Source organism: Dipodomys spectabilis, unplaced genomic scaffold (assembly GCF_019054845.1).
Source record: "Dipodomys spectabilis isolate Male_0828 unplaced genomic scaffold, ASM1905484v1 ptg000212l, whole genome shotgun sequence".
Classification (NCBI taxonomy): Eukaryota; Metazoa; Chordata; class Mammalia; order Rodentia; family Heteromyidae; genus Dipodomys; species Dipodomys spectabilis.
Window position 1 is genome coordinate 1,967,229 of NW_024870889.1, and position 12,253 is coordinate 1,979,481.

Consider the following 12,253-nt stretch of genomic DNA (forward strand, 5'->3'; position numbering starts at 1 on the left):
GGAAAGCATATGAGACTTATCTCTAATTAACCACCAGAAAACAGGAAGTGGCTTTGTGGCTCAAGTGGTAGAGTGCTCACCTTGAGCTGAAGAGCACAGGGACAGCAAACAGGCCTAGAGTTCAAGCCCCATGACTGGGGGAAAAAAAAAGAGTCTCAAACTTTCCTGCCTGTGCTGGCTTCAAACCAGGATCCTTAGATCTCAGCAACCTGAGGGCATAGGTGTGTGCCCCTAGCACCCAGCTAGGTTCAAGTTTGGTACATATTTTTTCTTTTCTTTTTCTTTTTTTTCTTTTTTTGTCGGTCATGGGGCTTGAACTCTGGGCTTGGGTGCTGTACCTGAGCTCTTCAGCTCAAGGTGAGCGCTCTACCACTTGAGCCACAGTGCCACTTCCGATTTTCTAGTGGTTTATTGGAGGAGATAAGAGTCTCATGGGCTTTCCTGCTTGGTCTGGCTTTGAACCGCAATCCTCAGATCTCAGCCTCCTGAGTAGCTAGGATTATAGGCGTGAGCCATTGGCACCTGGCTGGTGCATATTTTCATGGAGGTGTTCTGAGTAGTTCTGTATTTCTCTAGGGCTGCTATAACAAAATGCCATAACTTGGATATCTTTTTTTTTTTTTTACATCAGAAGTTCATTTTATTGAATTATCATATATAAGCTAATAACCTCATTGTCTCAATTGACTTACGAGTTATTTAAAAATTTTATTTGAAATTTTTTATTGTTATTATAAAGGTGATTATTCAGACAAAGAACTTTGGATGTCTTAAAACTGATTTATTTTCTCCATTTTCTGGGGCCTTTGATGGTCGAAATCAAAGTGTTAGAAAACTGCTCCTTTTGAGGTTCTAGGCTGACTTCCTCCTGGCCGGCCTCTTGCTAGCTTCTGGTTATGATCATCAGCCCTTGGAGTTCTTAGCTTGTGGTTGTGTCACTGTTCTCTGCTCCTGTCCTGTGGCATTCTCTGGGTGTTTTGTCTCTTTCCTTCTTCACATGAGGAAATCAGTCCTTTTGGATTAAGAGGTTACCTTGTGCTGCTATGTCCTCGTGGCTGATTTAATCTGCAGTGACTCCCTTTGCCAGGGAGGTCACATTCTGAGTTTGTGAGCCTGAGAGCTCAGGGTATCTTTTTGGGGGGCACAATTTGAATCCATAACAGTCCTCTAAGTGCTGAAAATTCAGGATGAGCAAAAGCACATGTAGGTGTTTGGCTGTCTTTGAACCTAATGAAAGATTTAGCATGTCTTTATGACCAAGTGAAAAAACAACCAAACCATTATTGCATTGCCGCTGGTTGAGCCCAGGGTTTTGAGTGCTCTGCTACTGAACTACACCCCAGTCCAAAAAATTCTTTTGTTTAGCTTTTTTATTTTGAGAGTGAGCCTCCACATAACCCACGCAAGCCTCAAACTCAATCCTTCTGCCTCTGGGATTACAGCTGTGTATCACTAAATCTGGCCTTAAAAAAAGTGTTGTTTTTTTTTTTTGCTGGGTGCCAGTGGGCTCACGCCTGTAACCTAGCTACTGAGGATGCTGAGATCTGAGGATCCTGGTTTGAAGCTGGTCTGGGCAGGAAAGTCTGCAATACTTTTATCTCCAAAAACTACTCAGAAAAAGCTGAAAATGGCTGTGGCTTAAGTGGTGGAGCACTAGCTTTGAGCAAAAGAGGCTCAGGGACAGGGCCCAAACCATGGGTTTAAGCCCCCAGGACCAGAGAAAAAAAAATTTTATCAGAAAAATTTTGCATACTTATTAGGAAATTTGGAAATTTTGAAGGGAGAAATGTAAAATTAGTCATATAGTTAATACCTACTTGTACTTCACTGCTTCACCAAGAAAAACATTGGAAGGATATAGATTTTAATATTTTTGAGTTATTGCAAGTTAATGTTGTTATCATTTCTAGTTGTAGTTCTGGCACACTTAGATGAAAAGGAGAAAGAAGTCAAATATAATGGATTGGTAGGGCTTTCTTCAAAAAATAACATTTTAATTTAAAGATTAATTTTTAGTAGTAAATACAAATTTGTTTTTCTTCTCTTTATTCCCCCCTAGGTCTGGGTGAAATAAACTATATGCATGAACTTCTCACAAACATGATTCATAAAAGGTATGCTTAAAGAGGCGGCTTTCTTTTTACTTTCAGAGCCTTGTGTTGTTTATGCCTTACAAAGTTTTAATTATCTCAGTGAACAGTTAACTTGTTTTTGTATCTCATGTGATGTTTTATTTTAGAAACTTGTTTCTTAGGTTGCAGGTCTATCCACTCCATTCCAGTGTGACTTTAGAAGAACAGAACAATGTATTTTTAAGTCCAGTCCCTGGGTACAGAAAGGTAGGAAGGCTGGGAAGACAAGTTCAAGCATTTGAGGTCGTTTTCCTCAGAGGCTCTACTTAGGGAAGATGCTGGTGCTTTGGCCTCTTTCTCTGTCTGTCTGTCTGTAGCTAGTGGTGAGTCACCCAAACAAATACTTGAGGAGCCAGCTATGCCACTTATTCTTGTGATTTATTTGGTAAATCACTTTGCTACAAAGAAGATTTTTGTTGTTATGTTTTTGAGGTAGGGTTTCCCTATGTAGCCTGGGCTGGCCTTGAACATGAAATATTCTTGCTCCAGTGTCCCAAGTGCTAGAACAAGTGTGTGTCATGGTGTCTGGGAAAACAGGTTTTTAACATTTCCCTAGTCCAGAGCATTGTTGCTAGTGGGTTTTGGCTCCTTCCTTCCTTCCTTCCTTTCTTCCCTCCCTCCCTCCCTCCTTCCCTCCCTCCCTTCCTTCTTTCCTTCCTTCCTACCTTCCTTCCTTCCTTCCTTCCTTCCTTCCTTCCTTCCTGGTTCTGGGGCTTGAACTCAGGGCCTAGGTGCTGTCTCTAAGCTTGTTTTGCTCAAGGAGAGTGCTCTGCCACTTGAGCCACAGGCCACTTCAGGCTTTTTCTAGTAGTTTATTGGAGATAAGAGTCTCATGGACTTCCCTGCCCTGCTGGCTTCTAACCAGGCTCCTCATATCTCAGCTCCCTGAGTAACTAGGATTAGAGGCATGAGCCACTGGCACCTGGCTAAGTTTGGCCCCTTTAAATTATTCTTTTGTGTGTCTCAGACTTAGGGATTCCATGATGTTCTGACACTCACTCCTCTGGTAACTTTGTCAGAAAAGCCATTGTCTAAGCCTTGTTGAAGGTTTTAGGTTTGTGTGGGTGTCAGAATTGTCATCACTGTGACCCTGCATTGCTGCCTGAGGTGTTCAGGGACCAGTGGAAGCTTGTAGTACAAGCTTGTGAGGATGTTTGGAATCTTGTGGCAGCCTAGACCTTGAATGGTATTCCCAGGTGCTGGTATTCCAGCCCTTAATCTGGATTTTTTTTTGCCCCGGTGGAACCACCATTCTTTGGGCAGAGCCCCCATGAACAGGTTCAGGAGCAGCTTTGTCCCTTTCCCATTGCTTTTTTTTTTTTTTTTTTTGAGGTGGGGGGAGTTACTGTGGTATTTTTGTTTGTTTGTGTGTTAACCCAGTCTAGCCTAGAACCATGACTCTGATTCTCATTGTTTTAGCCTCCCGTGTAGCTGAATTGCTAGGCATGTGCCATCACTGGAGGAGGGTCGAGGAGGGATCTTACAAATGTGCCCAGGCTAGTCTCAAAACAAGAGTCTCCTAATCTTAGCCTTCCGAGTAGCTAGGGTTATGTGTGAGCTCTGAGTGCTCTTGCTGCAGCTTTAAAACATTTTCTATGTTGTGTGTGACTGGTTTTCCATGCACCAGGGACTTCTTGATCAATTATGACTAGAATAAAATAGGAAAGGTGGCTGATTTCAAAATGTGAGTTCAGTGTTTATACTAAAGAGTAATAATTTCAACGTGAATGTTTTTAAATATATTAAAAAGTAATAATTTCAACGTGAATATTTTTAAAGAACTGTATAATGGTGTCCACAATGGAAAGAGACGAAGAACTCCTTTTCTTTGATGTTCACAGATTATTCTGTCCACCAACATTGCAGAGAGTTCCGTCACAGTTCCTGACGTCAAGTATGGTAGGGCCCCTGTCTGCTCGCCTCCCCACTCCGGCACCATAGGCTCCTTTGTGCCTGCACCCTGCCACCTTCCCTCCTTCCCTGTCTGGAGTAGACACTTGAGAGAAGGAGGCTCACAGGGGCACCACAAACTCCTGGTTTGTGGCCGCCTCCTGCAGGGTTATTCTCGAGTGTTGAGGTGTTGCCTTTATGGGAAACAGTGCTTTGGGGCACTGGGGAGAAGCTCAGGTAATGTCTGTTTGTGAAGGCGGCTTAGAAGGAAGCCATACACCTTCTGGCCTGGTAACTGTGAGCTTGTTCACTTACCAGTTTCCTGTGTCCCTTGTATCTGAAAGCCTGACCTATATGACTAGGAGTAGCACCATGGTAAACAAGGCAGACTCCTTGTCCTCAAGCGACCACACTCAAATAGTGTCCAGAAGGGATAAGCGTTAGACAGGAAAACGAACCAGGGAAGAGTCAGCTTTATTTTTTGGGAGGGAGGGGCGGGGAGGGAAATCACATAACCTGAAGGTCATTCTGAGGACCCTTTGGTGTAGACTGAAATGGAGCAAAGAGGACAGAGAATTGGAGGTGGGTTCTGCTGCCCTGTAGAACAAGAGAGTAGCACAGGGGGAGAAGTGCAATTTCTAGAGGGATTCGAAGGCAAGGCCAGGGAGGCTTTGTTGAAGGACCCAAGGGATTGTGGGATGTGTGGTCTGGGAAGCCAGGGAAGCGGCATCTTTGTGCGGATGAGCAGGAGCAGCAGGGTGGGATGCCAAGGGTAACTGCTGGGAAACCAGGGCAAGGAGGGCTGGAGTGTGTGAGGCTAGGAGCTGGCGAATGCGCAGATCGGGGCCATCCCCCCCAGCCCTCTCCTGTCCCCAAAGCCAGCTGAGCATGAAGTTCTGCAAACAGATGGAGTAGACTGAGGAAGGAGGGCAGAAGCTCATCCTGCTGCTGATGGTCCTGTGTGGGGAAGACTGCACCTGGCCATGGAAGTGGCCATCTGGCCATCCTCTGTGACGTAGACAAGGGTGGTTTTGGTGAAAGTAAAAGCCTGCTTGCAGTGAACTTGGGAAAGAGTCAGGTGTCTTAGGAACTAGTGGAGCCAGGCGCCAGTGGCTCACACCTGTAATCCTAGCTACTCAGGAGGCTGAGATTTGAGGATCATGGTTCAAAGCCAGCCCAGACAGGAAAGTATGTGAGATTCTTTTTTTTCTGTTTTTTTTTTTTTTCAGTCTTGGGGCTTGAACTCTGGGCCTGGGCGCTGTCTCTCAGCTCTTCAGCTCAAGGCAAGCATTCTACCATTTGAGCCACAATGCTACTTCCGGTTTTCTGGTAGCTAATTGGAGAAAGTCTCACAGACTTTCTTGCCCAGGCTGGCTTTGAACCTCAATTCTCAGATCTCAACCTCCTGAGTAGTTAGGATTACAGGTGTGAGCCACCAGCACCTGGCTTGTGAGATTCTTATCTCCAATTAATCACAGAAAAAGCTGGAAGTGGAACTGTGGCTCAAGTGGTAGAGTGCTAGTCTTGAGCAAAAGGGACAGCCCAGGCCCTGAGTTCAAGCTCTAGGATGGGGGGGGGGGGGTGGAGTAGAGGGAGGGAGAGAGGGGTGAGAGGGAAAGAGGAAGAAGAGAGAGGAGAAAGGAGAGTCAGATAGCTCTCTTGGGACATCTAGCTGTGAAGGGTATCAGAAAAATGGGCGGTGGCTGAAGGGGAGGTGAGACCATGGGAACATGTTTATACTGGAGATAATAATATTCAGCGTGAGGTGGAGGGAAACACGGTAGAGGGTGTGCTGGGTATGGATGCTGAGCCTAGTTCCCAGGGAGAGGGCTGTGTCCCTGACAGGGTAGGCCGGCATGGAGGGAGCAGTGGCCTTGGAGCTTGAGGCGGCCATGGTGGTAGAGAGACCTGAGGATGTGTGGGAGGCCTGAGCAGAGGACATGGAATAGACCTCTAAAGGTAGCCAAGTGGGAAGGAACAAAAAGGCCTGTGTGTGTGTGTCCTCCCCTGAGACCATGCAGGCTGCTGGCACCAGAACTGTGCTGGCATCAGCATTAGGGTCTGCTACATGCCGTGTGCTATATGACCTTGTGCTTTTGTGGTCAGGAGAGAGCTTAGGGGTGGGGTGCGGATGAGGGACAGCTGATAGGGACAGCTTTAGGCCCCAGCATGGAGCTAGGATGGAGGGCATGCTCTTGGGCTGGTGGGGTGGGAGGCCAGGGACTCAGGGTCAGAGAGGGTATAGACGCGTGATACTAAGATCACCAAAAGTTGTGCTGTGAGAGGAAGGAAGGCAGTTGTGGGGAAGGAGGGTGTTGTGTGGTGCAGTGTGAAGGGGCAGACTCGGCCTGGGAGGCGGGAGAGAAGACAGCAACCATCAACTCCCTAGAGGATGAGACAGGACACCTGTCAGCAGGGCTTCTGGGGCTCTGTCCCCTGTGATTCACAGATCAGGACCCTAGAATGGAGAAACAAGATAACTTGTTTCACCCACCCACAGGCAGACACAAGCAGGAGTTAAAGCTTCACAGCGCAGGGCATTAGCCATGCTTCTCTACTACTGTAACGACATTCTCTTGGGTGAATGCAGGTAGGCTTATCTTGTAACGCCTTGGGTCTTACAGGTTATATATTCTGTATGTTCAGTGACCCTAGTCCTTGCCAAGGGGCCTCCTCTGTCTTGGGTGGTAGTGAGTGGTCAGCACATTTCCTGAGTTTTCTCAGAACTTGTCCATTCCAAAGGTCACATGTTCGTGTTGTTTTATCACCATGTTATGATTTCTTATATAATGAGTCCTGTGTTGACAAGGTGTTTATGTTCCATTTTTCCAAATGACAGTTATAGACTTTTGCCTGACTAGAACTCTGGTCTGCGATGAAGATACGAACTACCAGAGTCTGCGGTTGAGCTGGGCCTCCAAGACCAGTTGTGACCAGAGAAAAGGTGAGACAGTGGCGACAGAGACACGTGTGGGTGTTTTCTGGTCATCTCCCTCTTACTGCCACCGCCTTGTTGGGATCAGTCTGAAGTTCAAATATCAGCATCACATGTGGTCCAGAGTCCTACCTCCATAGCTCTCTTCCAGTGTTTTAGGTGACATATGTGCATAAGGGAAACAGGTCTCCACATTATCATTTTCACTGTAAAATAAAGGCTATTTTCAGTAATCTTTCTTGTGTGGTTTTCCTGGGAGTCATATGAGAACTGTGATAACAGCTCCAAAACAGGCCCACATAGATTCAGTTTGATGAATGAGGTTTTTGTTTTTGGTCGGTCATGGGGCCTGAACTCAGGGCCTGGGCGCTGTCCCTCTGCTCTTCAGTTCAAGGCTAGCATTCTACCACTTGAGCCACAACCCCACTTCTGTTTTTTTCTGCCTATGTGGTACTGAGGAATTGAACCCAGGGCCTCATGCATGCGAGGCAAGCACTTTACCACTGAGCCACCTTCCCAGCCCCTGAGTTTATTTAATTATTTTTCATTCTTTATGCTTTTGCAAAATGATAGGGGTTACACACAGAATGCTAGGTGACTATGGAGGACAATAGTATCTGGAATCACGGAAGACACTCAAGTTCTCACCATCCCAACCACCAAACTCCTGTTTTAGATGGCTCTAAGTCTATAGCAGAAACTATATGTTTAAAGCACCACCTAGTGGCAGCATCAGAAATAATAACAGGTTCAAGTAGAAACCAGACTGGGAAAGTTGGATGTTTATGCCACTCCAGCCTTGCTTTGCCGGGATCTTGTCAGGATTCTGCTGGTTTCGGCCTACTTGGTCAAACTGGGAAGAGTGGCTGCCGCATGGCACATAGAAGAGCCAAGCTGAATGGTGGCTGACTCCAAGATGGCCTTGTTCTGGCTGGGACCTAGAGGACGGAAGCCAAGTAGATCACACCACTGATGTTGACAAGCTTCCCCCAGCGCCGTAAAGGAGCCAGCCCAGGACTCCAAGCCTGCCACATCATCTTGTGCATGGGGCAGAGGAGAAGGGACGGGGCTGCTCAGGAGGTGGGTGCGTGAGCAGCCAGAGAGTACTGAAGGTTCTGTTTGTTTTTCCTCAACTAATACGTTTTTGAGCTCAGGAACTTGCAATTGCCCTATTTCCTGATTAATATTAGATGGCTTGCCTGTCATTTCTCTTTATGCTTATCTTAAGATCATTTATGGAGGGGGTGAAAATGATCAAAGTACATTCTATGGATATATGGAAATCACACAATAAACTCCCTGTACAATTAATAAAGTATCATCCAGTGGCTCATGCCTGTAATCCTAGCTACTCAGGAGACTTAAATTTGAGGATCTGGGTTTAAAGGCAGGCCAGGCAGGAAAATCCATGAATCTCTTATTTGCAGTTAACTACCAACGAGCTGGAAGTAGAGCTGTGGTTCAAGTGGTAGAGCAAGCAAAAGAGAAAAAAAAGCTCAGGGGCAGCACTCAGGCCCTGAGTTCAGATCCCAGTACCAGCACACATATATGCAAAAGCATTTCTCAGAGAACTGCAGTGATTCATGCCAAGTAGTACTGAGTACCCATCTCTTTGCAGGCCGGGCCGGACGAGTATCTAAAGGGTATTGTTACAGACTGATACACAGGGATTTCTGGGACAGCTCCATCCCAGACCGTGTTGTTCCTGAGATGTTGGTAATACACTTGGGTTATTGTCAAAGTGTTTTTTTTTTTACAGTTTACTGAACAATCTAATATAATTTTTATTTTATTTTATTTTTTGCTCCTTTAATAATGTAATTGTTGGGCTGGGAAGATGGCTCAGTGTAGAGTGCTTGCCTTGCATGCATGAGGCCCTGGGTTCGATTCCTCAGCACCATATAAGCAGAAAAAGCCAGAAGTGGCGCCGGCTCAAGTGGTAGAGCACTAGCCTTGAGCTGAAGAGCTGAGGGACAGTGCCCAGGCCCAGAGTTTAGGTCCCACAACTGACAAAAAAAATGTAATTGTTATTATTAAGGTGCTGTAAGAGGGGTTATCATGTCATAATTCCGGTAGTGAGTACGTTTCTTTTTGGACAATGTTATTCCTCCTTTTGCTTTCCCCCAATTTCCCTCTCCCATCCCTGTCTACAAGTTACATAGTTCATTTTCCATGTAGTGTCTACTTAAGTAATATACTTTTGAGTGTTGTATAATTTTAATCCTAGAAAAATCACTGGCTGTCTTTAATTACAGTGCCAGCTTACTAAGCATCAGACATCTACCAGGGCCTGTGTTCTTAATGAGAAGTGTTGCCTAGTTCTGCTGCCTCTAATAGCCTTGTCTTTAAGTGCTGCCATTTCCCATTTCCTTTTTTAATGAGTAATTGTGGATTAGCTTTTTTCTATCTCTTCTTTTTTCTTCCCTATTTCATCCTCTTCTCTCTCTTGGCTTTTTCCTTTCTGTCCCTTTTCCCCTTGTCTCCATGTGTTAGTGTCTTTTCCCTTTCACTCCATTCTTCTCTCCTTCTTGATCTTTTCTTTTTCTCCCCTCTCGTTTGCTTTTCTTTCTTAGCACCACCATTCATGTGAATAGCTTACGATTGAATTCTCTGATGATCTCTGACCTACATTTTGTTCTGTTCAGCGTTGTCCGTTAGGAAGCACAATACTGAAAGTGAAGCTGCTGGACATGGGTGAGCCGAGAGCCCTGCTGGCCACGGCTCTTTCTCCACCAAGTCTGAGTGACATCGAGCGCACCATCCTCCTGCTGAAGGAGGTGGGCTGTCTGGAAAAGCTAAGACCCTTACTTTGTAGGGAAACATTCAAGATCTGTAAGGTGTTTGGCATGGAAAAGCTGGTGTGGTGATGGCATGTAATTCCAGGTGCTTTTGAGACTAGCTTTGTTGGTTGCTCCTTCATGCCTCCCCTGTCCCAGGTCCCTTGCTCTGTGTTGTCATGGTGACACATCTGTAGAGCTCTGTCCTTGTCAGTCAGCTCCCCTGCTCTGCTCCTCCCCCATATCCTGGCCCTCCACCCATGGAGGAGAGGCAGGTGCCCACCTGGGCCTGGGTACCAGCCCTGTCCTAGCCCACGTGTTGTTGGGCTCTAGGTATTCCCATGACCCTCAGCCAATGTGGTTTTGTTCTTAGATTGATACCTGCCTGGATTTCTGTCAAAAGTCAGCTTCAGAAGCTTTTTCCATATATAGGAGAGAATGTGTGTGTGTATGTATGTATGCATGCATGTACTGAGGCTTGAACCTAGGACCTCACAGCTGGCACTCTGTCACTTGAGTCACACCCCCAGTTCTGGCTTTTTGCTGGATAATCAGAGATGAGTCTGATGGATTTTTCTGCTAGGTCCTTTTTTTCTGCTATTATCCTCATATCTCGGCCTCCTGAGTATCTAGGCTTATAGGCGTGAGTGGCTGGCACCCTGGCAGCATACTCTTACACACAGGGAAATTGTATAAGTTTAAGAGTAAATTGGTGACACCAGCCTCTGCTAAGTTGAATGTCAGTGTCTTTTGAAACCTTACCTACCGAAGTCTGGTCTTTGTGTCCTGTGTTTTTCACTCCTTTTACGGGTCAAAAGGGATGGAGTGAGTACTGATGGCTTGCTAAGGGCGCTGATGTGTTTTATAAAGGTGGGAGCCCTGGCGATTAGTGGGCAGAGAGAAGATGAAAACCCCCATGACGGCGAGCTGACCTTCCTAGGACGCGTGCTAGCCCAGCTCCCTGTCAACCAGCAGCTGGGCAAACTCATCGTGCTGGGACATGTGTTTGGGTGCCTGGACGAGTGTCTCATTATAGGTAAGCCACAGGCCGGGCACGGCTTGGGGAAGTGGGCTTGGGGCCCACTCTGACAGATGGTTGTGTTTTGTGTTGTCAGCGGCAGCGCTCTCCCTGAAGAATTTTTTTGCGATGCCTTTTCGACAGCATCTCGATGGCTATAGGTATTTACTGTTCATATTGTAAGGGGACGCCTCGTCTGATGGGGTGTGGTGATGCTCTGTCGTCTGCCTGCAGGAACAAGGTGAACTTCTCCGGCAGCAGTAAGAGCGACTGCCTTGCCCTTGTGGAGGCCTTTAAAGTGAGTCTCTCCATACAGAGGGTGGGCAGAGTTTTCCTCTCACACAGTGTGATCTGGTCTCCCATATCTAGCGTTAAGTAACAAACTACTGGGAAAAGACTAGGGTGGGGCAGGAGGTCAGTTCCATAAAATTGATCAAAACATTACATTGGTGGATTTTCTGGGATCATAGTGTGTTGAAATTGGAATGTAAAGAGACTCAGCTGAGACTGTGGAACATTGACTTGTAGGCATGGCAGGCTTGCAGACAGCGAGGAGAGCTGCGCCATCCCAAGGTTGGTTGAGTTTCTTTGTGTCCTCATGAATGAATGGTCGTGAGTGAGGCCTGTGTGGACACTGTGTTTATGAATATTGGCAGTGCTAAGGCCGAGCTGAAGCCGCTGTCGTAGACGACGTGGTGAGCGGCCAGGTCCTCTTGCAGAGTGCTTGGTAAGAAGCCGTTGTATAGCCTGCAGAGCGGGGGTGCTGCTTGTTCCACAGCTCTGTGCTGCACCTAGGTGTCCACCTGGACGTGTTCAGAATTCAGTTGGTAGGCTTTGCTGCTTTCAGCTAAATTTAGATAATCAGCTTAGAAGAAACGTAACTGGCAGCCTTCATTTTGCTTTTCTGGATCTGCTTTTTCTTCTAAATTGATTAGGACCTTCAGTCTGTGTGTAGCTTCCCTGTGCTTAGGAGGGCTTGGAAGGATTATTCAAGTTACTCAATTCATGTCTGCAGTTACGTTTCGGGTAGATGAAGTACTATAAAGAAATGTCCCTGTGTAATGTGTGTGTGTGTGTGTGTGTGTGTGTGTGTGTGTGTGTGTGTGTGTGTGTGTGTGTGTGTGTGTGTGTGTGTGTGTGTGTGTGTGTGTGTGTGTGTATCTTGGGGCATGTTCACAGGGCCTAGGCACTCTTCCGGAGCTCTTTTAAAAAAAAATAATTTTTTTATGGTGAAAATACTGTACAGAGGGGTTACAAATACATGAGCAAGGTAATGAGTATATTATCAAGCATTCTTGCTGCTTCCTTTGTTTTTCCCCTACTATCCCTTCCCTCCCATCTCCAACTACATTCCCCACCCCTTCCTGAGCGCTTTTTGTTCAAAGCTAGTACTCTACCACTTGAGCAATAGTGTTACTTCTAGGGGTTTTTTGGTGATTAATTGTGGATAAGAGTCCCATGGACTTTCCTTCCTCGAACCTCAGCTCTCAGCCTTCTGAGC

General features: G+C 46.3%; 1 protein-coding gene across 1 annotated transcript in view; it reads left to right on the plus strand.

Annotated features, from left to right (window-relative positions):
• Tdrd9 (tudor domain containing 9) overlaps window positions 1-12,253 on the plus strand; it is an 89,245-nt gene that overhangs the window by 41,305 nt on the left and 35,687 nt on the right. Inside the window, exons 10-19 of the mRNA XM_042696899.1 lie at window positions 2,060-2,114; window positions 2,255-2,339; window positions 3,974-4,031; window positions 6,862-6,966; window positions 8,576-8,673; window positions 9,603-9,734; window positions 10,605-10,770; window positions 10,850-10,913; window positions 10,987-11,050; window positions 11,281-11,325. Coding sequence (XP_042552833.1) covers window positions 2,060-2,114; window positions 2,255-2,339; window positions 3,974-4,031; window positions 6,862-6,966; window positions 8,576-8,673; window positions 9,603-9,734; window positions 10,605-10,770; window positions 10,850-10,913; window positions 10,987-11,050; window positions 11,281-11,325 — 872 coding nt within the window. The remainder of the gene's footprint in view (window positions 1-2,059; window positions 2,115-2,254; window positions 2,340-3,973; window positions 4,032-6,861; window positions 6,967-8,575; window positions 8,674-9,602; window positions 9,735-10,604; window positions 10,771-10,849; window positions 10,914-10,986; window positions 11,051-11,280; window positions 11,326-12,253) is intronic.